The following is a 26919-nucleotide window of genomic DNA, read 5'->3' on the forward strand; positions in this document are numbered from 1 at the left end:
TTCTGCAGGCACAGAAGGCATGGGAATATAAGTAGTTTACCGTATGGGAATATAAGTACTTTTATTATGTAAATTTACATTACAGTAAACCAGGGATTACTCTAAGGCTTTGGCAACGTGCCTACCAATGTGTGTGTGTGTGTGTGTGTGTGTGTGTATGTATAGAGCCACTAACGGAGCATGTGCAGAGCAGCAGAGAGATTAGCGTTCACTCTGACTCTGGACGGTTTGGTGTCTTCAGCTCTCCGACTGTTTGCTGGAATATTCCGGGAGATGTTTTAAAGACATGGATCAATCACTAGAGGGAAACTATTCCATTAAAACAGTCAACAGGCGTCTGAGGGAGAGGAGATGAACGGCTGGGCTTTTATTTCACTTCCAAGACTTTTTACTCGTGGATCGCCTCCTCAGTTGTGAGCATAGCCGTGAACTGTAGCTCAACAGTTGGTCTGTAAAAGAGTTACTGTGACTTTTACAATAGAGTTTAGAGTTGGACTTTTTTGACTCCAAGTATGGCAGGCTCATCGAAGCTGAATAACACACCTGGTAGGATATAAGACATTTTATAAAGAAATCCTGATTTTCTGGACACATCTCAAGTGAGATAAGAAAAAAATATTCACAATTTGATATAGACTGGAACAGAAGACTATTTATATTTGAAAGCAATCTAAAACGGAGGTTATTACAAGAATCACTTCTTAGTGAGTCAAATGGCAGAGGAATATGAACCGTGTGATACGTCAGAATTTATTAAAGGTAAGTTACACATTCATTTATGGTATTTCATAATGAGTAATAATCAATAAACTGTAAACCCTGTTGAACACACATATCGCTAATAGCCTATACCTACATCCTGTGAGGATAAAAATAATAATAACTATAAGAAATGAACATCGAGACTTCCATTGCAAAATATGATTTTTAATATATACATTACATTACTCTACTCTGATACCAACGTCATATGTAAACATGTGGATACCTGACAGTACCGTAGACTGTTTGGGACGCAGTAAACTCACTGTTGATAATTCTGCTCTGTGAGCAACAAATCCATGTTGAAACCAGCAGGGCAAGAGCTAGTTACCAGGAGGAGCCACTGATTTATATTATGATGCGTTCAGGCTCTATTAAATTATCTGTAACCACTTCCAGGGGGGCGCTGGAGCTGATCCCAGCTGACATTGGGTGAAGGCGGGGGGGTACACCCTTGAAAGGTCTCCAGACTATCACAGGACTGACATATAGAGACAGACAACCATTCACACTTACATTCACACCTACGGGACATTTATACCCCTTTCACACCAAGGACTCAACCAGGGTTGGTTGTGTGTATGAAAGGGTTAACCCGCGTTGATCGACTCGCCTTTGCGACCCGGGTCATGAGGTGGGTCAGACCAGGGTCGGACCAGGGTCTATTTCCATGTGAATTGAACGGACCAGGGTCGCTAACAAACAGGGCGGGACAAACCTATTCGGTTGTAAATGAGCGCTCACAGTCCGTGACGTAACTGTCACAGGTCGGTGGTCGCCGTGGTTCATAAACAAACGGAGCGACGGCAGCAGGAATGATTTCAGAACAACACGGATATGTGGCGAGACATCGAGGTGCGGGAGCTTCTGACCGTCCACGCTGAGGAGGAAGCTCTGCTTCCTGGTCTGACCTCTGGTTTGTCATGGATTTGGTCCACTAACAATCTTGGTCAGATTTCTGCATAAGAGATCCGCTCCATCCAAAGTAGGATGAATGCCGTCTCTCCTAATCAGACCAGGAGTCCCCCAGAATATAAAGTCATTAAAATGAGCTCCACCTTTACCAGCTGCAAGTGATGAACACATTAATGCATCAATAAGTATAATCCAATAATATACATTATTCTGCATAATGTGTACTTTTATGTTTGGTACTTTAAGTATTTCATATGCTAATATTTTTGCAATCGACTTCAAAATTTGGGCCAACTGTGGGTCTGTCCTTAAGTTGAAGTCAAATAGGGATAGAAATAGCCCGCTTCCTCCCTCTGACACATCATCAAAAGCATCTAATTTACCCCGTAGAGACAACTGGTTAGAAACTAGAACCTCCATGACATCAACAATACTAGAAACATAGTACCGATTTATCTGGAGCTGATCTGATTTGTTTCCCTTTCTCTACACGCTGCTCTCTTTCTTTCCACTGACTGAAACAGACCAAATGTTCCTTGGATGTCCCGTGTCTGTTAAGTCCCTTGTTAGCCTCCACTGCGTGTTTCCAGTCCGTATAGCCTTTGCTAGTGAAAGCAGGACCACATCTGGACTGAGAAGAGCGAAATATTCTGCACGGGTAACAAGCAGCATCCCGCTGTATAGAATATTCAAGCCACTCCCGATGAATGACCTCCTTTTAGTTCCAAAGAGACATGAGGGTTACTTCTCAAGTCTTACTTGCATAGGTCCATCCGCTCTCAAATCATCGGGGCAAATATCAGTCTCCATCAGCCGCTTCACGTTGGCCCGGCGGCGCTGGGGCTGGGCCCTGCAGCATCAGCATCCTCAATGCTAACGTTAGCTCCATCGCTGCAGCTTGTCTCTGTGTCAGGTTCAGGTGCAGTTGAGCTAATATTAGCTGAATCATTAGCGTGAGCTGGGTTGTCACTGCCATGACCTTTTACTGACGTGTTTGCTGTTCCAAACCACTTTCTTATATCCATATTAATTGAACGACGCACATTGTTAGCTAGTTAGCCTTGTTTACCGCCAAGAAAATGTCCACAATAGAGCCACCTACCTAACGTGAGGTGACGTCTCTGTAACGTAACTACAAGTTGAACCCAACCCTGTAATTGATTGGCTGGTCATACAATGCTGATATGCTAGTTGTTTTTAATTGGCTTAGGGAGGGGGGTGTTTTATAGGCTAGTAGTGCAGTGTTATGTCCTTTCATTACCAAACTGTATGACTTCATTTTACTTCTAGCTCTAAAAGTATTTCGGTTTAGTTTTTTTGTCAGGACAGAATTCAGCTGAGGGGGGGCACAGTGACCTATTTGAACGGGTCTGGACCCACAAGGCCCACCCCTAACGCCGACGCTGGAGTCAACAATGAACCTAACCGGCATGTCATTGGACTGTGGAAGGAAACCGGAGAACCCGAAGAAAACCCACGCTAACACGGGGAGAACATGCTAACTCCACACAGAAGGAACCCAAGCCGGGTTTGAACCGGCGACCCTCTTGCTGAGAGGCGACAGTGATAACCACTGATATGTTCAAATGTAATCATGTAAAAGTTTTGGCGAGAAATTTGAATAAATCCAGTTTTATGAAGGAGATATTTTCACAGCAATATAAAATAGATAATAGAGAGAGGATTATCATAACAAAAAAAAACAGTATGCAAACGTTAAGATAGGAGTGGACTTGTTTTTTACCGTGGTATCTGATATAGAAAATCGTGTAATTTCGCTCGTATTGGTATTGACTACTAAATTTCTGGTATCGTGACTTAAGAATAAGAACAACTTTTGAGTTGCCAGGTTGTGCCTGTTTTTTGGGTTCCTAGCCCCACATGTGACCTTGGCACTCTGTCCACTTTGTGACTTGGTCACATAGGCTTTTTAATCCAGTATTATGCCCAGCTCCTCAGAAACACAACCATAAACATGGCCCCGCTTTTTCCTTCTTCGCTGTACGAGCTGCACGCTGGGATCTGTTCCAGAGATCCTTCAGGTTCCAGTGGTCAAAACGACAAATAGTAGTTTTAGTAGTAATAACATACTTTCTTAATTTAATGTACAAGAAGAATGTATTAGAAGTTTCACTATTATCTCTTTCTGTATGTGATCTGGTGCTTTTTGAACAGCATGGCGTGCTTGGTTCTACTCTGTGTCCCTGACATGAAACCAAAACTGTCTGTCTGTGTCCACCTGAACTATCATAACGCAGTATTTCTGTCTGCTTGTCCTCCTGTCTGTGTGTGTGTGTGTTTGCTTGTACAGATCGGCTGTACTTTGCCACTCTACCTGTCAAACCAAAGAATACAGCCAACACACACTACTTCAGCATGGATGAGGAGTTCATATATGAGAGGTAAGCCTCTGTGATAAGCAGCTGGATCAAATGAACATCACTCAGTCAGTTCCAGAGATTATCCACGATGCAAGGCAGTGGAACAGAAATACTTCTTTCCGGGTCTGGTACACAGCAGTGCATCAAAACAGTAACGAATGGATAATGAATCAATATGTTATTGATCAAAGATCTCTTTTACAAGGGAGACCTGGCCAAGAATAGCAGCAACACAGAGTTTTAACAATTCAGATAAACAATACACAAAAAGTCCTATGATTGGAGATTATAATTTCCGTAATTCAAATTTAAAAGATAAAATAACTATTTTTTTTACCATGAATAGCTTTGTAATGCCTAGCTCCCAGACAAAGGCCCCTGATCAGAGGAAAATCGGCGTCTGCGGCGGCAGCATGCTACTGTATGTGTAGAATGTTCAAAGACGCAAGCCAAGAGACTCGCTGATGCATTGCAGACACATTCTAGAAATGTAGCAGGCTAAATATGTGGACCTATCGGGGAGTCTGTCAGGGAGCTACAGTCAATGAGAGTGCAAGACAGGGGTTGTAGGGATACCTGAACTGTCACTGAAAAATAACCATTGTTGTAAATTGTAAAAGAGTGGTAGTGGGTACCAGGCCTTTATTTTAAACGGGCTTACGTTAGATACAGGCCTTTATTTCTAATTCACTCTGTTTGATTTGTAAAATGGGTCATATCTTAGTATGACGCTTCCTTCTTTTCTGAACTGCTCCCGTTTGTCCTGTTAAATGTTTTATAATACAAGCTCAACACTTCCTGTATCCTTTTCAAATTAAAAAGATCTGTAGCGTTTCAGTGGACAGAATCCTGTCATTTGCTAACAATGTGAAACATTTGCAGGATTATGTTGTGGAAAATTCAGTGGTTCTTATATGGTACTTCAAACGTGGCACTTGTATGGTGTACAGTTTGGTTGGGACATTAACACACATATAGCAACAGTGACTGAAATAGGAAAATAACACGTTAATGATGAGTTAATGAGTAATCCAGAACAACAACATGTTGAAAATAGCATGATTGTATTGTTGAATTTATTAAATTCAATTTGATTATTTGATACCTCGATTATTTGACTCAAACTTAGCTCAACCATGTCATGTAATATGCTACTTCAGTACACTTTGAGAACACAAATTACTGGGACCATCACAGAAAATTGCAGATGAACAGTTAATATCCAGGAATTCACATTATAATCACCGCTGACCATCCGAGTAACAATTTTAGTTTAATAACTTAGCACATTGCCCATTCATGGTTCAGCCATAGGCTTAGACCTAGTCTTGTTTACTCAAATGTGTAGTTGTCATTTTTCAAAACTCCCCCAGGCTTGAATCAGGTCAGGTTCAGTACAGAGCTTCATAACATTGACATTCAAATATAAATCAACATGGGCTGTTTTTTTCTTTTTGAATGTCTATTCATTCTGTTTAAACACAATATTTCTGCATAGTTGCAGATAAAGATTAGGTTACACTAATTACTGTTTCCCCTATATTCATTCTGAAGTGGTGCACCCAGTGGTCAACCTACAGGTCTGAGAAGTGAAGCCGATGAGGAAGAGCCTTAAACCGAATTCTCTCTAAGAGCCAGCAGGGGGCGACTCCTCTGGTTGTATAGAAGTCTGTGAGAAAATGAGCCTACTTCTCACTTGATTTATTACCTCAGTAAACATTGTAAAAATTAGTTTATGGTCTCAATCGCTAGTGTCAAGTCTTCTTCAATACAGCATGATGTTCTTTTAGTAAACTGGAAGTGCAGACCTCCGCCAAGGCAGGTTTCATGTACGTCGCTGCCCCCCTGTGGTGGCCTGTGGTGTTAATGCACAGGCTAAGCAGAGTTATTAAAAAAAATACCTGAAGCCGGACCACGATCCGGATAGCCAACAAAATCGAATGGACTGTTCATTGTGCCACACCCCACCCCTCCAAATTTCATTCAAATCCATTTCGAACTTTTGGAATTATCGTCCAAACGGACAAACCAACAAACAAACCAACCAACAAACCAACCAACAAACCAACCAACCAACCAACAAACAAACCAACAAACAAACAAACAAACAAACAAACCAACCAACAAACCGACCAACAAAGCAAACCAACAAACAAACCAACTAACAAACAAACCAACAAACAAACAGACCAACAAACCAACCAACAAACAAACCAATAAACAAACCAACCAACCAACAAACAAACTAACAAACAAACAAACCAACAAACAAACCAACCAACAAACCAACGCCTGTGAAAACATAACAACCCGTTCTCACTCCCAACTCGTTAAACTCGTCGGCATCGGAATCCGACGCACGGAGGCACCCATTAGCAACAGTGTGACAAACCATGCGTTCTCCAATGCAGACCCACCCGCGGCGTTATTCGACAGTCAGAGCAAGTGGCGAGGTGTTAATAGCGCGAGAATCCGCTAATGGCGGCTGGAGTGGTGGTGGATGGGTCAAACAAACACGAGACTTTCAACCAGGAGACCTCTGTTTGTGTCCCGTGTGAAACTTAATGTAACGTTGACTTATTTTGTCAAGTCACTCTTTAGTCACGTGACTTGTTTAGTATCGTAAGTCACTATTCAGTGAAATTAAAGTCAACCACAACCATTTCCTAACCCTACTAAGTGGTTGTATTGCTTAAATCTGACTTCCTGTGAAAACTATTTTGAAAGGACACTATGCATGTAACGAGCGTATATTGACATGCCATTCCTCGTCTGTCCAAAAGTAACACGAGAGGGATACCCTGTACATTAGTCTCTGATGCCGAGGGGGCACTGACTAAACGGCGGTAGGCTATCTGACGAGTTGGGAGTGAGAATATGTTGGCCAAAACGGCGAACTCGAGGCTTCAAAAAGGCAGTCCACAAACTAGTAGGTGATGTCACGGTCACTATGTCCACTAAGTCCACTTCCTATATACAGTCTATTGGCGCATCGCGATCAATAATATCCTTCGCTCTCATGTTTCACTGAATATGGCTTATATGCAGGCTTCATTTAAACTATACGGTTCTCCACACAGTAGGTGAGACACCTGAAGAGAAGATAACATTGCCGGTACTGGTTACAAGCAGGCTCCGTAGTGAATAATAGTCTATTATAGTATTTGTAGTATTAGATTCCAGTGGTGGATCCAGTAGGATTGTGTCCGACTCATGTGATCCAAACATTTCCAATAACTCCAGAGTGTTGTAAAGTCCAAAAGTCAAACTTTTTTGAAAAAAGATGTAATCATTTCCAAAATTCACAACATGTGAATTTTATCTAATGAAATATTCTACTTCAATCCATATTTGTTGGCATTTAGTCTTTTAAAAAACAATACTTCCACTGCGGTCAAATAACTGTTTGCTGTCCTGCTTGCTGCAGTGCACACAAAGGGAGGCGTGCACCTGGAGAAGACACATGTCGGAGATTGTGTCACAAATGTCTGTTACTGCACTGAAAAAAACTTTAGTTGACATAATAAATGTTTTAATCTAGCCTATATTTTCTTTTATTTACTTTTTTTACAGTGGAAATTCAGGTTTTTAATCGAGCTTGGGCCCCGAACTGCTGCCGTGGTCCGGGCTCGGGTCGGGGTTGGACAGAAACTATACAGGTTCATGTAGGCCTGTTGTTTTTAGCCGGATCATAGCTCAATAAAACTCAGCCAAATACAGTGCTGCAGGTACAGAAAATATAACCAAATACTGAAACACACTGCAAATAGAAAAAAAAAAAAAAAACACGCTGCAAATACAGAAAACACATTCAGACAGTTCGATATTTAGTCAAAAATCAACCTGAACAAAGCCTAACACGTAAACTCATCTTCACAACAGTTAACACTCAAATTCCCAGAAATATTACAGAAGTGTACTCAGTGGTAGCGCTGGTTGCTTTTGTTGTCGACCCTTCTCCTGTTCTTGGAGTAACAGTAAAATAGAAAAAACAAAAAAATAATTTTCCATTTTTTAAAAGAAAAGGAAACAAGGCACAGTCTCGTCTTCCTATGTTAAGCTCATTTTAGGATGTCTAAGGGCAGTAATAGCTTTATTAGAGCTTTAATAATAGAGTTTTATTTTGTGAAGTTTAATTCAGACACACATACCCAGGATGCCATGTCAGATAAGCTTTCCTTTACACATATTAACATTTGTCTACACTATTATTATTTCAATGTACAGTTTTTCTCGATTGTTTACACACATTTTCTGAAAGCATGCCTCATAGTCTCAGAACTCTACACACAAATCAAAAAACACACACACAATGGGCAAAACCCCTCAATTCTCCTGCAAAATGAAACTTTACATTCAAAACAATGTTATTTCTTCTCAAAATGGTATTTTGTTTTCAAATGACACACACAAACCATCATATGAATAGACATTTATAAGAACCAGTTGAACACTGATGTGCTCAATGTAAAACACTATGATGAATGGAAAACACTTCTTCTCCATTCACCATAATGACTTAGGCCTTTTTTTTGTTCAGTGTTACACTTACTACAGACAGTACATACATAAGTGTGTTGTAAAATATTTTAGAATATTGTTTTTATACTCAGAACACACAAATACACGGTAACAAATATATTTTATTTTCCCCACAAAAACAATGTACACAGTGTACATCCCAACCAACACAAAGTTGCACATACAGTGGTCTACATACAAAACAACAGAAGAATTTACTGTATACAGTTACAGTAAAAAAAAAAACGAAAAAAAAAACTATGCTGCATCCTCTCTTCTGTTTCGGTCTGGCCACAGCACCTCATCCACATCACAAGCAATGTTTTCCCTGGCCAAGCAGCGGGGGAAATATCGCTTAGCATGTCGAATCCAGCCATGAAAAGCATCAACTGCTATATCTCCACATGCGTCTTCCAAAGCTTGGAGAAGGGGTATACGTGTTTGTGGATTTCGGTCATACACTTTCCATGATTGCTAATTGTAACACTGTGTGACAGGTGTTTGCCCATGTGATGAGTCAGTGTGCATAGTAGGGCAATTGACTTTAGAATTTTGAATGACAGTGTGTTCCTTGTGAAAACGAGATTTTCTTCATGAAAATTGTGCCAAATGCAGAGAATTGTGTGTAGTGTTTTGAAAAAAGTGTGTTTTAGAACTGCAATTTGAGTGTAAAGCAGGAATTGTGCTTGTAGTTTAGCAGAATTGGTTCAGGGGGTTGGTGCATGAGTTACATGTTGTGGTCATTGTGTGTCAAGTACCAGTATTTGTGTGTAAACAATTGAGAAAAACTGTAATACATGAAATAATAAATCGTTTTTATTTGAAGGGCAGATGTGCAGTGGATGACACATTCATCTGTTTCTCTGTGTGTTGCAGTTTCTATGCAGACTTTGGGCCTCACAACCTGGCCATGCTGTACAGATACTGCTGCAAAATCAACAAGAAGCTCAAGGTAACAGAGACAGAACTCTGCACTGTAACATACCTGTAATAGAGATTTAAGGTGGAAGAGAGTTTAGCCACTTTCTTAGGCTGATGTGATGTGATGTGATGTGATGTGATGTGATGTGATGTGATGTGATGTGATGTGATGTGATGTGATGTGATGTGATGTGATGTGATGTGATGTGATGTGAAGTCATAGTCTACATTGTGTGGACATTAAATCATTTGTGCTGTTGTGTTGTTGTTACTGACTCTGTTTCAGTCCTTCACAATGTCTAAAAAGAAACTGGTCCACTACACCAGCTATGACCAGAAGAAGAGAGCAAATGCTACTCTTCTCATCGGTGCCTATTCTGTAAATATCTCTTTATTTGTCCATTTATCCTTCTACTCATCCTTGTACTGTATCTGTCTGCCCCTCTGTCCATTATTAATAATGCAGTATAACCTCCCTACAGGTCATCTATTTGAAAAGAAGTCCAGAAGAAGCCTACAGGACTCTGATCTCAGGAAACAACACAGGCTACCTACCGTTCAGGTAGGCCTAGACACACACACACACACACACACACACGCACACACACGCACACACACGCACACACACACACGCACACACACACACACACACACACACACACACACACACACACACACACACACACACACACACACACACACACACACACACACACATCTCAATTTCTTAAAATTTGGCCGAAACGTACACTTGCACTAAAAGATGAACTGATTTAATTGTGGTGGTCAAAGGTCAAGGTGACTGTGACCTTGTGTCCATCCCATCCTCGTGATATCTCAGGAACAAATTCATGAATGAATTTCTTCAAATTTGGCACAAAGATCCACTTGGACTCAAGGATGAACTGATTAAATTATTTTGGTGGTCGAAGGTTACTGTGACCTCACAAAACACATTTTTGGCCATAACTCAAGGATTCATATGCTAATTATGACAATTTCACACAAATGTCTGACAGGATAAAATGATGAAGTGATGACATTTTGGACAGACATGGATGTAAACTGACACTGGTTGGCGGATGCATAAAACCGCAAGGCGGTAATTCTAGTTCTCTTTAAATAGAGCCAGGCTAACTTTTTGCCTGTTTCCAGTCTTTATGCTAAGCTAAGATAATTGGCTGCTGGCAGTCACTTCATATTTTAAGGACCAGTGTGTAGAATTTAGTGGCATCTAGCCGTGAGGTTGCAGATTGCAACCAACTGAATACCCCTCCGCTCAATGCTCCCTCCCTAGCGTATCGGAGAACTACGGTGGCCTTCAGGTAATGTAAAAACATAAAAGTCTCTCTCTAGAGCCAGAGTTTGGTTTGTCTGTTCTGGGCTACTGTAGAAACATGGAGGAGCAACATGGAGGAGCAACATGGAGGAGCAACATGGAGGAGCAACATGGAGGCGCAACATGGAGGACTATGTAGAAATGAAGGACTCATTCTAAGCTCATGAAAACAGTTCTTAGTTTCAGATGTTTATGCTCTAATGAAAACATATTAATACTATATTCCATTTCAGCACATAGAGCCCCAAATTCCTACACACTGGGCCTTTAACACACAGATATGAAAGTGGTACCGTGGGCCTTTTCTTTCTTCTTCAAACCCACTTACTCAGTTTTCACCAGTGTTTTCTTATTTGGGATTTGTTCTTAAGAACAGAATCTACGTGCTGATATGTGTTGGGGACATGAGCAGGTCAGGTAATTAGTAAAGATAATTATTAATATCAGCAACGTTAATATTAATAAAATTATCAATATTTAATAATAATAACGGGGTACCAAAATGATCATACCCCCATGACAACGTAGTCGTAGTGCAGCATTGCCCTGTCGAGGATTCTTTCACAACAATGATCTGCTCGCTGTACATCATCCCTTACTTATCATGCCCAGAAATGTATTTTCATACACTCTTTCTATTTCAACATCATTTATCATAATGTTTGACCTGATTATTGATTTGCAGATTACCAAATATTATAAACTTTGGCCTCTTTAGACTTTCATTTGGGCACTCTTGACTTCATTCAACTTTTCTTTTCCATTTCTGTGTGCACACGGCCCTGCAGTCTCATGGCCTTTTATGGGGGTTGGCAGGACGTTTACCTGCTAATTAGTATCAACTGGCACACGCCTTCATTTTATGAGGACAATAGGATTCACCATTATAAGAACACAAGTACCAACAATTATGCTGCAACACGTCGTGAATCTGACGTAAACCTTTCTTTGGACCTTTCTGAAGAACAAATTTAAGAACAAACTCAGGAATTTATTGGTGAATGAGGCCCAAAGTTCTCATCTCACTCTTAGCAAGAAAGCAAATAAGCACATTTCCCAAAAAGCAAACTTCAAATTATATAGTAAAACTTCTATAATTACATGTATTCATATTGCACTAAAATACAAATGCAAAAAGTATAAATATCACGTCTTTCTTTTCTGTCCATCCACTAATGTCAAGATTTGGCGAGCTCATTTTAACACATGTGTGTGTGTGTGTGTGTGTGTCCCACAGGGATGCAGCAGTGGGAGAGTGCTCCTTCAACCTTACTATCCTCGACTGCTTACAAGGAATCCACAAGGTAAACAACAACCTCAACAACAACAGAAGCGCAGCACTTCCTGTACCCTCGTGCACTCAGACTCTCTAACAGAGACGTCAACACTGAGTCAGCTAAACTTCATCCAGTCGTCATCTGAGGACAATACCTAACCCTCTGTTGTTACATCATATGATGACTGATGGAAGATATTTTGAAAAGAAACCCAACAGCTGCCCTGAAAACAAGTGATCTGTGTTCCCTTTGGAGGTCAGAGTTCAACTGTTCCTCTCTCCCCCCCCCCCTCTCTCTCTTTCCCTCTCTCTCTCTCTCACTCTCTCTCTCTCTCTCTCTCTCTCTCTCTTTCCCTCTCACTCTCTTTTCCCCTCTCCCTCCCTCTCTCTCTCCCCCCCTCCCTCTCTCTCTCTCTCTCACCCCACCCTCTCTCTCCCCCCCCTCTCTCTCCTCCAGGCATTACAGCATGGTTTCTTTGACTTTGAGAGTTTCGATGTGGAGGAATATGAACATTATGAGGTGAGGGTACACAGACAATAATAACTCTCATCAACTCACACAGAGCCAGTTGTGTTACAGTTAAAAGACATGATTAAGGATAATAAATAAATGAAGAACATGACTGAATGACTGAACAACCTTCTTTATTTGTGTTGAGACACTGGTGATGTTACCCCCTGGGGGGGCTAACATCACCTGCTCACTAATGTATTTAGGTCAGGGAAAAGTACTTGGTTTGGCTCGGATCATTACAATAAATACTTCTACCCCAGCACAAATTAAAGTTCTATTCCAGCGATTTAGTACTGTTCTTGGAAACAGATTTCTAAAAATGAATGGACAGAATTGAAGCAACAGAGACCAAAATCCAGATTTTTACAATGCAAGGATAAATCCTAATACAAAGAATGCATTTGCTTCCACAAAACGCAACACAGAAGAATAAAAATACCCAAAAATGAGGTTATAATAATAAGAGTGAAATAAACAAAGTAATATTAAAAAAAAAAAAAAAACATCTTTGAAAAAGACACCTGACATGGATGCAGGCCAATAGAAAAGAACAAGCAAAAAAAAACTGTAGACATCTCACAATTTTTAGAGCCGTTGTTATGAAACTAATACATTTTGCGCTGTGGACCAACGTAGCTGTTACAGTACACATTTTAACGTGAGACTGGAATGAAGGGAAATCTGTTGGATTTACTATACTGAACACAAAAAGTTTCTGGCAGCGTGCTATAAATGAGTGAAGGGAAAATTTCCAGGGCACATATCCTGTTATGTTGCCTGTAATGTTACACACACTGTAGTTGGAGTACCTCAGTCACACACTGCATCTCCATCTTTCCTCTCTGTGTTTATAGCGAGTCGAGAACGGGGATATAAACTGGATCATTCCAGGGAAAATTCTGGCATTCAGCAGTCCTCACCCTCACAGTAAGATAGAGAATGGTGAGTCAGATTCCACTCCAAACAGGGACCACCCTGCGGACTTTGTAAGGTTCCCAGAGAACTGTGAAAGAGTTGTATATACCGTTGAATTATTGGTTGTTGTATTAGTCTGGTACACAGTATTTGAATGGAAATGTTTCATGTTATTACTTCAAACTGCAATAATTCACAGCTAAGAAAATGCAACAATTGTATTTCCAGGTTATCCTCTCCACGCACCAGAGGCATACTTTGCATACTTTCGCCAAAATGACGTCACAGCTGTAGTCCGTTTAAACAGGAAGTTGTATGACAGCAGGCGGTTTGAGGATGCAGGATTTGAGCACCATGACCTCTTCTTCCTGGATGGGACCACACCCTCTGACCTCATCATCAGGCGCTTCCTGCACGTGTGTGAAAGTACTGAAGGGGCTGTGGCCGTGCACTGTAAAGGTAGGAGTGGATTTCTGTGTGTGTTCTTATGGAGAATTGTTCTGTAAAACTTAAGACACTTTGAATAAACACACAAAACACTGAGATTGAAGTTAAGAAGTTAAGAATATAAATATACACCAGAAGTCAAAGAGGAATATCTCCCCAAAAGAAGATATTATACAGCTCATGTACATTTCTCAAAGACAAATAAGCCCTTTTGCGTTGGTTGATTTCCATTGGTTGACATTCTGACCAATCAGCATAGAACATGCGCTGATCAGGCAATAACCCCCTGTGGTCCTATACCACAGAAAAGCCCTCTAGTTACTATTTTTAGAATATCTCCAGAACATGTAGAGACTTACTCTAACTGGCAGCTGCTTTCTAACGGGGGTCAGGATCGTATTCTGTCATCCAGCTTGGAACAACAGTGTTTTTTCAGAGACTTCATAAAAGTAATAAATCCAACAATGAAAGTGTTCTGTAAGATCCATTTATCCGTGTTGAAAGCAGTTGTTGTTGTCGTTAGCCTGGAACCCGAAAATGTCTTAGACCTCACAAGGTTTTAACACTGTTACAACCTGGCTCTCAGGGCCACCACAAATATGGAGACACACCGTGGTATCGTTTAAATCAAGTAATTTATTTAACAACAGAGAGTAAAATATGCAGAACAGAGGATCAAAAAGGTATGGAGTGTGAATATTAGTAGTATCTGTAGTGTAAGGTGTGCATGGAGGGTGTAAATGGTGTGTGCGCGTTGTAAAATGTACTCTGCTCAAAAACATTAAGGGAACTCTTAAATCACACAGCAGATCTTGATGAACGAATTATTCAAGTGTAAAATCTTTACTGATCTTTATTGTTGAAAACAAAATGACGTAACAACAGTCAATGGAAACCAAAATCATCAACCACTGACGGCTGGATTCAAAATCACACCCTTAAAGTAAAGAATGTAAATCAGGCTGATCCAGCTCATCATGGGACTCAGTAGTGGGTACGGCCCCCGCCTGTCTGTATACACTCCCACAACATCTGGGCATGCTCCTGATGAGTCACCGGATGGTGTCCTGGGGGGTCTCCTCCCAGACCTGGATCAGGGTACCGTTGGCTATGACATGGAGGTCTGTGATCCTCCAAGGATACAGTATGCCTCCCCAGACCATCACTGACCCACCACCAAACCGGTCATGCTGGATGATGGCCGGCGATGGTGTCTGCGGGGAAGAGAGAGAGAGAGAGAGAGATAGAGAGAGAGAGAGAGAGAGAGAATGAGTCATGAGCCTCGGTATCATAGGCTGGGAACAATGGGCCGTCGCAACATGAAACCTGCATGCTCTCTCAATGCATGGCTGGAATGGCCATCTGGCATACCGGGCGTTTTCCCAGTGGGCCGACGTCCTTTTGGGCCGACGTATGTCTTTTTCTTTTTTCTTTTTTGGGCCCATAAAACAGGTAAATCTGCCCATTTCTTTTCCTTAATTTTTCACTGGGCTGGCCCAATTGCTCTGTGCCGGGCGGCCACAGTGAAAGAGAGGGAGAGAGATGAGGGAGGGAGTGTAGAGTTAGCGGTAAGCAGTTCTGGGCTGCCTGGCTCAACATGTCATGAGAGATGAGCAGTGCTCGAAGCGGACCGCTACGTAGCGGTACGCAGTATTTTACTCATTTTCCTCCTTGGTGTACCGTGATGATTTTTTCAGGCGTACCGGAGCTTCTCACAAGCTGCCGGCTCTCCTCTGCCCTCTCCATATCAGGTTCACTGGGAGATTCATAATGGTAATACATAACGGCGCAGAGCCAGCGGGTTTGCCGTAGTGAACGGGAGCACCGCGCTATTAATCTCTGCACGAGTTGAAGCCTGGCTGTTCACATCAGAAGAGCATTTATCTGTTTCTTCTGATCCCCTTCTGTTTACTATCCATCTCTCTCTGTGTGTCTGTCTGTCTGCTTATGTGTGTATGCCAGGGGCGGGGCCAAAGTGGGGGCCGGGGCTGGCACTGGCCCCCCCCATCAGAGTCTGAATGTGATAGGTCCGATAAGACTGTCAAATTTACTTTTTACTTGTTTTAGCCTGTTTCTGGCACTGTAGAAAAAAAGAGACAGCAGGGGCAAAAAAAATAATTATAACTGATGATTATTAGTTTATGCTAGATATTCACATGCAAAGTTTATGCCAGAGGGACGAATTATTCAGTCTTCTTTCATGAGATTTAAAGGTAAAATTAGAAGTTTAACATTAAAGTGCTGTTGCAGTGTACTTATTATTTTGTTATTTTCATTGTTTTAAAGTCACCAGAATTCAGGAAACAAAGTCTCTGAAACTCACACTTTTCGTGGGGAGGACTCCCAGACCCCTCGCTTTGGTTTTGAAATCCTCACTAATCTTTAGGTCTCAAGGTTGGCAAGTATGAGAGAGCCTTCAACAAAACGTGGTACACACAGCACAAATGGCCGGTGATAGGGCCAGTCTGGGCCAAAATGCCAGGGCCGATTTTTTGTCCCAGTCCAGACCTGTCTCCATGTAATGTGTGATGTCCACACACATGTGTCCAGGGCGAGAGGGCCTCACAGCACATCTGGTTTCCATTAGCTGAGGTGCAGCAATGTTGAAACAGCAAGTACAGAGGGTACCAAAGGAATACATTGATAACTTTAAAGACTACCTCTACAGTACTGATGTTTTGGTCACAGTCAAAGACATTGCATCTGGCAGAAAATAATACAATAAATATATATATAATATATATATATATCGTATATATACTGTATATATAGAGTGTGTTGCAATTCCAGATGTTACATTTTTTCATTTGTTTCAAGCTTGTATCTCGTAACCTTCTCTTCTTAAACATTTCATCTACTCCCAGCTGGCCTGGGCCGTACAGGCACATTGATTGGCTGCTACCTGATGAAGCACTTCCGGTTCACTGCAGCTGAGGCTATTGCATGGATCAGAATTTGCCGGCCGGGATCCATCATCGGTTCTCAGCAGAACTTCTTAGAGGGGTGAGTTTCAGGCTCAGTTGTGGCTCCACAGTGTAAAAGACTGTGGTGAGACGGCTTTTCATTTTAGAGAATTCTGTACTAGTTCTTTTGGTCCAGAGTGTAATGCATCGATAGCTGTTGGATGGATCGTTATAGAATTTTGTATGATCATAGAGTCCGGAGAGGATGAATCCTTATGATATGACATAACTTTTTTACAGCAGCACCAAGAGGTCTAAATTTCCACTTTATGATAGTATACATCAAAATGAATTGCTGTCAGTCTCAGCTATAGTTTGAGATTAAAAGATAGGGCTGGTGAATTTTTATACTGTATGATTTCTGCTGTCAATACATCCACAAAATGACCCAAACCAACAAGTCTAAGCCTGATGTCTTATTCCTCTGTGCCATAGAGCTCCAGTGTTGTCCAAAAAACTACCACATGGTGTCACTGGGTGACACGTTCTTTCATCACCATGAACACACACACTGTAGTTTATTTTGCCTCAATCCCACATTCACCGTCCTGGTGCCATAAATTCTCACAGATTGTGGATTAATCCCCCACTAAAAATAGACCGTAACAAATGCACTATTTCGTCCTGTTTTCGTCCTATTTCGTCCTGGCCGTTTTAGAAAATTACTGTGACTTTTTAAAGGACCAACGTGTAATATATTTACTGTAATAAATCATAAAATTACCATGATATGTCATCAGAGATTAAGGAAACATGCTGAATTGAAATACTGGCTTCTCCAACAACAATGCTACAGCCAGTATGTTCTCCTTTGACATTTCCATTCCATACACACTGTTGGCACATATGAAAGAAATTGTGCAGCCATGGAAACAAGCAAAACAAACCACAGAGATACAGTAATGTTAACGTTAGATCCTACCGACCTGAAAAGCCTCAGCACATCTGTCTGTGGTCCGTGTGCAGCTGGTTATCAAGGCAGCGAGTATTTGAGACACACAGCGGCTGAAGTGATTCCAGCTACCGCCGGTGGCCAGTGGCTAACGGCTTGATACTAACGACGTGATGCTAACACACGTTAACTGTGATCAGTCACACCGGAGCAGCAGACGGGCCACGGCTCTAATGTTTTCAATGTGGACTGCAGTACCCATTTGAAATGCTAGCTGTCAGTGCTACATGTTGCTCCTTTAAGAGAGAGACTCATTGTTGGCTTTAGTCTTTTCATGGGATTTGTTGACAATGACAAACATATATAATAACACCAGTCTATCCTTTAACTGCCATATGTTGATAATGAGCATGCCAACATTATTAGTTTTTATTGAAATATCTAAACTATTAAATGGATTGCTGAAACACATTCATGGTCCACAAAGGATGACTTGTAGTAATGTTGATATCCTGACTCATCTAGAACCATCATCAGGTCCAAATATGAATCTGTCCAATACTTTTTGGATTTATTATGACTAAATACCTCATGTCGTTCCCATCAGCCTCAGCTGTACGTTTGGCTATAGCGCCAATCAGCGTGCTAACATGCCAAACTTTCTTATAAAAGTTTAATTCATTTCTTTATTGAAGTAGAAAATGCAACAATATGGTACGTGATACATCATCAGTAATAAGCTCTTTAGAAAACGGAGCACAGTGTAAACAGAATTATAACCTATAAAAGACAAAAAAACAAGAACAGTTTTTTGCTGCTTTTTTCCCCATATACTTCAGTGATTTGTAGCGTAGTGCTGGTTCTCATAGAAAACGCCAATAAAGTTGTGTCTTGATATGTTTTTTGATTTAAAAAAAAAAGAAAAGAAAATTTAAATATTCAACAGAAATTCAGTTTTCTTATCCTCCACTATGATTCCATATGTAATATCCTTTCTGGTAAAATGGGAGGCCAACATGCTTAACTAACATGATAAACACTGCACTGTACATTGTCATACATTGCTAGCATTGTCAGCGTGAGCATGTTATTAGCATGCTGACATTAGCCTTCATTACATAGCTTCTCAGTGCTGAAGCACAGCCTCACAGAGCTGTTAGCATAGCTGTTAGCATAGCTGTAGACTTGTGGTCCTGTTCACTGTTAAATCTTATTTAGCTAATAATTAAACGTTGGCACGATCAGCTCAGGCTTCAGCCAACAACTTTGTTTTTTCGGTCAGAAAATATTACATTTTTATTTTGTTTCATTTTTGATATAATGATTTTGTTTTATTTAACCACTTTCATAACTGTACGGTACTGTATGAGAAAATTGTATGAACTTGTTCCCTCAAGTTAGTAACTCGAGGGCACGAGTTACTTCATAGAGCACTTCCTCCAGTCACTCCTGACGGTCAAGTCATTGACTTCGGTAAAGTATTGACAGATTCCAACTTCCTGGATTAATAACTCATAACAGAAATGTAGTTCAAACACCAACCAGGGCTCTTTCTAACCGCAGTGAGGTAGACAACGAGCTACAAACTCATTTATACCACAACGAGCCTTTAGTCCTCCGAGCTGGACACATTACATCGGTCTCTATGTGCAGCCGGCTGTGAGACGAGTGGTCAGGGACCGTCTACAAAGTGCAACGCCGAAAAGAGATGCTATAAAAAATATTCAATAACTTCACTGTTATACAGTGTAGTACCACCAAAATTACTTCACACATCAATGGTCTCCTCATAGTTGTACTACAACACTTAGTTTGGAAAAATATGCTTTGCATAATTTTGGTGAATTTTTAATGGGAAAAATATTCAATAACTTCACTTTTATAAAGTGTAGTGCCACCAAATGTCTTAATTAGTTTAATAAGTATAATCAGGAAAAGACCATAGATGTGTTACATGATTTTGATGGTACCAAACTGCATTATATTGAAGTTATTGAATATTTTTCTATTAAAATTTCAAAAGAATTATGCAAAATCATATTTTTCCAAACTAAATGTTGTAGTACAACCAGGCCCCCCGTCAGGCGGGGGCAAAGGGTACAGCTGTTCCCGGGCCCAAGGCCAGGGGGGGCCAATGCAAAGGTCTATGGTTGACCCTTAAATGGGATCAAAAACAACACTTTACTTACTGACCTATATCACTGACAGTAAAAGTTAAATATATTATGATAAATAAATATATTGGTATCATTAAAACACCCTTCATCTTTATCATCTCATACCCCCACCCCCCCCGCTGTTATTGTGAAAATGGTTCGGTCGAAACTGGACCCGGAAAGCTGTGAGGGGTGCGCACCGCACGGAGGAAATGCGCCAGGAGAGGTCCGACGGGGATCCTTCCACACCGGGCGAGCGGTCGTCATTCACCCGCCGAGTTGAATCTTCCGGACAGACTGAGCGGCCGACCGACCGACTGACCCGTGGAGAAATATAAAACTATTGTCGGTTCATTATGAAACTGTGGCGGGCATAATTAACGGGAAACATTGGATTCACTAGCTACATGTTTACAATCAGACAGGCAAACTCATTAAAATATATAATAATTAAGATCAGTGTATATGATGGAATAGTAGCATTAGAATGTAGCAGAGGTCACCAAAATTGGGCTATTATAAAAAAAAATCTCCAGGGGGGCATGCCCCCGGACCCCCCTAGCTGGCTACTGTTTCCCCCTGGCTTTCTACTCCATATCCTTGTGGAAAGTCCTGATCGGGGGCTCAACAAAATAAAAGCCAGAGTACAGAGAGATCAAGAAAATGAAAAGGTCCGAGAGGCAATTAAAAAACTTTTGGAGAAGCAGCAGGTATGACAGGCGAAGCTGAACGTACAAAGATGAGGAGCTAGGCAGACTGGCAAATAAAACCCACTAGGGGGCTCATTTTTTAAGTTGGAGTGAAGATAATGGTATCATATGAAACTGGGCGACTTGGATTCGGGGTGGATGAGGGGCCCAATTTCGAAAATCTGTCCCCCTGCCCATAATTCCTAATGGCTGGCCTGAGTACAACCATTCTAACAACGCTTCGGTTATGAGTTATTGATCCAGGAAGTTTGAATCAGTCAATATCTTTCTAACCTTACCAAAGTCAATGACTTGACTGTCAGGAATGACTGGAGGAAGTGCTCTATGAAGTAACTTGTTCCCTCGAGTTACTAACTTGTGGGAATGAGTTAATAAAATGTTCTCCCAGGGGTCTAGGGGGGCTCCATAGTATGGTCAATTTGTTGTATTGCGAATAAATGACTGGAAGAAATAACAAACTAACAAATGAGGCAAGTGTGTAGTAAGATATTTGCTTCCTTCCATAAGAATCTCCTTTACTCAGTGATTTGTCTTGGTGCAACATGAAACCTGATGTAGGAGACTGTTCTGCATTTGATATTTGTCATCAATTATTGTGCTCAGAAATGACTTTCGACCAGCATTCATACCGGACTCAAAAACTTGACAGACCAATGTACAGAGTTGTCTGTTCCTTGTGTGTGTGCGTGTGTGTAGGAGACAGCACAGTTTGTGGGTCCAGGGTGACGTCCATCGCTCCAAACAGAAGCTCCTTCAGCAGAGACTGAGTCGACGGCAGCAGCTACAGCAACAGCGTCAACAGCAGCAGCAGCTTCACAGCCCTGACTCTGAGGGAGGGAAACAGGAAGCCATGTCCCGCCTACTCTCCCGCGTGGATGACCTGTCAATCAACACCACCCTTTACAAATCACACAGCTTGGATGAGGTCAGCCATGTTTATTATAGCTCCTTTGAAAATGAGGATTGCTGTATTTAAAACTAGAAACAGTGTGGTTTATATTTACAATGTGATTCATTTGATGATACTTTTTTTTTTTCCAATTTGAAACATGCTTTCTGTTCATACTGATGATAGCCTACTCCCTCTCACTCTTTCCGTGTGTACATGTGTGTAGAAGGATGGCCAGGAAGGCAGTCTAACTCAGGGAGACAAACTGAGAGCGCTGAAAGGAAGACGACCACCTAGATCAGCCTCCTCCTCCTCAAGGTACAACCTGATGATAACATGGCTTTGGTTAACATAGGGTTAAGGTTAGGGATGGGGTTATGTAGTCGTTATGGTTAAAGGAAGTTTGCCATTTTGAGAAATACACTTGTTCACTTTCTTTCCAAGAGTTAGATGAGAAGATCAGTACCGATATAAAATATAATATCTTCTCATCTAACTCTCAGAAATACTCCAGTGATTGCAATGCAATGTCCTCCGAAGTGACAAAATCAAGTCAGTGTGTGTCTCTTTACTCATAAGGGTAAAGTTCATCTTAGAGGGATTGTTTGGGTGTTTTAAAGTGGGGTTGTATGAGGTACATATCCATAGTAGGTGTAGTACCTAGGGTAGATGACGGCCGGCGTGCCCCCAGCATCGAGACACAGACAGGAGTACTGGAGCAAAGCAGGACAGTGCTGTGGACGGGGACGGCAGAAAAACGTAGTGCAGCTACCTAAAAGAAAGTCCCACCTTAAAAAATTGATATCCGTTCAAGTGTACGCTATATTTAGAATATTTTTCCTCTTTGTCTTGCCGTCAGACAGCCCTTTCCTCCTCCTTTCTGACAGGAACTGAACTGAAAGTGAAACTTATGCTCTCTCCAAAGCCAGCAGGCTCAGATGAATGATAATTATCAAACATACATATGATCTAATCAGTTGATTGGGCCTCATTCAGTTTAAGTTCAAGTCATTCAATTTTTTTCTTATATTTGTTCTTCAGAAAGGTACAAAGAAAAGTCGACGTCAGACTCATGACGTCTTCTTAAACTGCAGAATTGTTGGTACCTGTGTTCTTATAATGGTAAATCCTATTGTCCTCATAAAATGAAGGCGTGTGCCAGTTGATCCTAATTAGCAAGTCCTGATCAGTCAACAGCATATGAATCTCATCATTATAAGACAATACGTCAACAATATGTCAAGACAAAGCTAGGACACTGAGCCAAGTAGGCCTGTGTGCACAGTGGCAACACAAGTCTTTTCAATTAAAAAACTCCCAAACATCACAAGCTAAGGGCCGGTATAAATTTGGGGTGGGGGTTTGGGAGCCCTCCACCAAGAAAATTTGAATGTTTTTGACCTAAAACTATGCAATTTGACATCATTTTGGACCATTATAATTACTATAGATAATGCCCAAAAAGCTTAAAAACTAAATTTGCTATAGTTAAATAATAATGTTATTATGTACACATATCACAGCCTTTGAATATTGAATTCTTCTGGCAATGTTTGCAATGTAAAATCATATTCTGTAAATCAAATGAGCAGATTCAGAAAACTTTTAAATAATGTTTCACTAATTCTATTTATTCTAGCCGATAGCATAGACCCTGGGTTCCCAGCTCCAGACCCCCAGACCCCCAGACCTCCAGACCCCCAGGCCCCCAGTCCCCCAGACCCCCAGACCTCCAGACCCCCAGACCTCCAGACCTCCAGGCCCCCAGACCTCCAGACCCCCAGGCCTCCAGACCCCCAGACCTCCAGACCCCCAGACTCCCAGACCTCCAGACCCCCAGACCCCCAGACCTCCAGACCCCCAGACCTCCAGACCCCCACACCTCCAGACCCCCAGGCCCCCAGACCCCCAGACCTCCAGACCCCCAGGCCCCCAGACCCCCTACCTGCTCCAGTTCCCTCTGCTCCAGCACACCTGAACCAGCTGATGCTCAGCCCTGATCTGACAGAAAGGGCTGCTGAGTGGCATCTGGTGTGTTGAGAACATAATGTGATGAGTATGTTCTGAACTACTATTGTTGTTATTAATTTATTTTCTGCTCGGGGCCGATAAACTGATGACGATGACAGTGGTGCATACGGCAGATGTGCTACCGCATGTTATTGATTCACAGTGTATAGAAAATGAATATTTAGCCTGTTAACACAGCGACAGTCTTATTGTTCTTATTCGCTAACAGCCTTTTTTACTTAGCACTCAGTTAGTGCGATGAGCATGGTTTTAGCAGTACTCATTATCGTGCATTAGTAAACAACCAGATCCACCATGACATTCTAACAGAAAGGCTGCTCCATGATTCGCTCTCATCGTCGATATTAGGTACTGATTTAGCAGGAAGTGAACACATCGATACATTACAGCACCCTCGTTCTCAACCCCCTCCCCATGCCGTGCCGTGCCGTGGCGTGGCGTGCGTCGAGCCGTTAACATAGAACTCGTCCAGCTGTGTTCTTACCTAAGAACAAATCAAAAATAAGAAAAAAATGGTGAATGTCAGAATCTTCAAAAATGCGTAAGTGGGTTTTAAGAAGTAATTTCTTCTTAAGAACGGATGGTTAATGAGGCCCAATGTCCTTTGTGTTTCTTATTCAGGTTAAACCTGTCCGAGGCCTCTGACTGCTCCATTCTCCCACCCCCTAAGTCCCCTAAAGTCCCAAACTCCTTCTCTTCCTCTTTCTCCTCTTCTAAGAAGCTGGTAAGAAGCTCGTCCTCCTTCGCCACGCAGATCAAGAGGTGAGTGTCCATATTCTTGTTCCATGTAAAATGCACTTTTGAAATGCAATGGATCAAAACTATACTGCAATAACAGGTCAATAAGCTGAAACAAGTAACTGACTGTGTAACTGTGCCAACTCCATTGTGCAGACATAAGTATGATTACCTCCGCCAAGGCTGAAAGCCTAGGAAGGAAGTTATGTTTTCACCGGGGTTGGGTTGTTGGTTTGTCTGTTATCAGGATTACTCCAAAAGTCCGTGATGGATTTGAATGAAATGTTTTGGAGGGGTGGGTGGTGGCACAATGAACAATCCTTTCGATTTTGGTGACGATCCGGATCACGATCCAGCTTCGGGATTTTTTTTTAATAACTCCTCTCAGCCTGTGCATTTACACCACAGGCTTTAAGACATGTGCAGTGTAACTGATGACGCGTTCATGACGCGTCACACCGCCTCTTTCCTTCAGAGAGAGATAGAGAGATTTGGCGTTCTTTCACATTAAACTCAGTGAAATCACAGTTGAGTTGGACCAGAGCACACAAAGTAAGAGTAAACGACAACGGTTTAGGTGAGTTTCATTTTGTTTCTGTCCAGTTTGAATGAAGTGTTTTACGATGCTCCGGCACGTACAGCTGATCTCAACATAAACACGAATACACGTTGATGATTGCGCAAGCTGAACGGAGAGGGTGGGCTATCGTACTCGGGCAGCTTGGCGGAGGTCTGCGCTCTCCGAGTGCCATTCTGGTTTCTTATGTCATCCTCCAGATTAAATAAACTGGGGAAAAAAAGTTTGGAAACTTGTTTATTTACATGGTTGAAAAGCCTGTTTATTTACCTTCACAATGATGTCCAACTTGTACGGATCATGCATTTGTGGGATGAGCAGCACAGCTGATTATGTGGGTAGCGCCCAAGAAAAATTTGCCAAAATGCTCCGTCAATGGTAAACAGTGTATTCTCCGGTTGGTACTGACTCTTGTTTTGAGTTGTTTGGTGGATTGGATGATTGAACTCTCTATCAGTAACAAGAAACAAACAAGACATATTGGCTATTTTACACTTAATTCATTTAATACAATATGTCAGGAGCCTCAGTAGTGGTGGAAGATCCATACGCAGCCACAACAGCCTGGCACCTCCTCCTCATGCTGGTCACCAACCTGGTCACACGTTGCTGTGGGATGGCGTTCCATTCCTCAACCAGGATTAGTTGCAGGTCAGCCAGCGTGGTTGTGTTGGTCTCTCTAACACGTACAGCACGCCCAAGCTGATCCCACAAGTGTTGAATTGGGTTGAGGTGTGGACTCTTGGCAGGCCGTTCCATTCTCTCTACTCCCACATTGTGGAGGTAGTCTGTGATAACCCTGGCTCTGTGGGGGCGAGCGTTGTTTCTTGGAGGATGAAGTTAGATCCCAGATTGTGGAGATATGGGATCACCACTGGCTGCAGAATCTCATCCCGATATCTCACTGCATTGAGATGGCCTTCAATGATGACGAGCCTTGTTTTGCCAGTGAGGGAGATGCTGCCCCCCCCCCCCCCCCCCCCCCCTCCCCTCCCCCACACCATGACACAATCGGTGCAACAATCAGCATAGCGTTCTTCACGTCGTCTCCATACTTTGACCCTGCCATCCAACATTCGCAGACAGAACCTGGACTCATCACTGAACATGACATTCCCCCACATGTTCAGGTTCCATTGTCTGTGTTGTCGACACCAGCGCAAACGGGCCTGACGGTGAAGGGCAGTCATTGCAGGCTTCCTGGTAGCCTTATGAGAATACACTGTTTACCATTGGCAGAGCATTTTGGAACATTTTTCTTGGGCGCTACCCACATAATCAGCTGTGCTGCTCATCCCACAAATGCATGATCCTTACAAGTTGGACATCATTGTGAAGGTAAATAAACAGGCTTTCCAACCATTTAAAATACAATGCCAATTAGCATTGTAACAACAGAGAAATAATCCACCAAACACAAGTTTCCAAACTTTTTTTCCCCTTTTTATATAAAGGACAGAACCTCAATGGCAAGAGTCAATAAAATGAAAGAAGTCTAAATCCTATTCCTCTCTGTCTCTCTTCCTCAGTCCCTTCAGCCTCAGTCTGTTCAGCACCAGGCCTGCTGCCATTCACTGACTTCACAGTCATGTTGACTGATGAGGTCAAAAACCGGAACACCAACATGCTGCGGTTATCTATGCCTCAAACATTTTATCAACCTTGACAAATGGTTTAGTTATTTGTCTAACAAAGTAATTGTAGGGATTCACATAACCAATAGTTTTGTAGACTCAATTCAAAGTAAGGAAACACTTATATTTCTTTAACATTGACACCAAAATGAATCTCTATGTCTCCGGTAGATAATGAAGAAATTATATGTTGGAACGTAAAACACACAAAATTGTGGAAAATATTGTAATTTCACATACAGGTAATTAACAATGATGAACTAAGTTTAATTAATAAAGTGGTTATTGACAAATCTACGTACAGTACTAGTACGCTGAAACACATCCGTACGGAAGTA

At 41.8% G+C, this 26919-nt stretch overlaps 1 protein-coding gene across 1 annotated transcript; it reads left to right on the forward strand.

Annotated features, from left to right (window-relative positions):
* The first annotated feature begins 227 nt into the window (after positions 1–227).
* Positions 228–26919, forward strand: LOC141777814 (dual specificity protein phosphatase CDC14AB-like). The gene is made up of 14 exons (XM_074652401.1): positions 228–759; positions 3989–4079; positions 9456–9531; positions 9787–9879; positions 9983–10062; positions 12077–12143; positions 12573–12635; positions 13484–13571; positions 13773–14003; positions 16856–16994; positions 21409–21637; positions 21828–21919; positions 24254–24394; positions 26477–26919. Exons 1-14 carry the CDS (start codon positions 714–716, stop codon positions 26523–26525), a joined length of 1485 nt encoding a protein of 494 aa, XP_074508502.1. The 5' UTR covers positions 228–713; the 3' UTR covers positions 26526–26919.

This window comes from Sebastes fasciatus, chromosome 11 (assembly GCF_043250625.1).
Source record: "Sebastes fasciatus isolate fSebFas1 chromosome 11, fSebFas1.pri, whole genome shotgun sequence".
Taxonomy (NCBI): Eukaryota; Metazoa; Chordata; class Actinopteri; order Perciformes; family Sebastidae; genus Sebastes; species Sebastes fasciatus.

What these genes read in the sequence shown, in the direction of transcription:
- LOC141777814 (XM_074652401.1), top strand. Translation starts at nt 714, where the DNA reads ATGGCAGAGGAATATGAACCGTGTGATACGTCAGAATTTATTAAAG. An exon ending in GCTTACAAGGAATCCACAAG is followed by an intron (nt 12,144 to 12,572) that starts GTAAACAACAAC and finishes TCTCTCCTCCAG; the next exon opens with GCATTACAGCATGGTTTCTT. An exon ending in TTCGCCACGCAGATCAAGAG is followed by an intron (nt 24,395 to 26,476) that starts GTGAGTGTCCAT and finishes TCTCTTCCTCAG; the next exon opens with TCCCTTCAGCCTCAGTCTGT.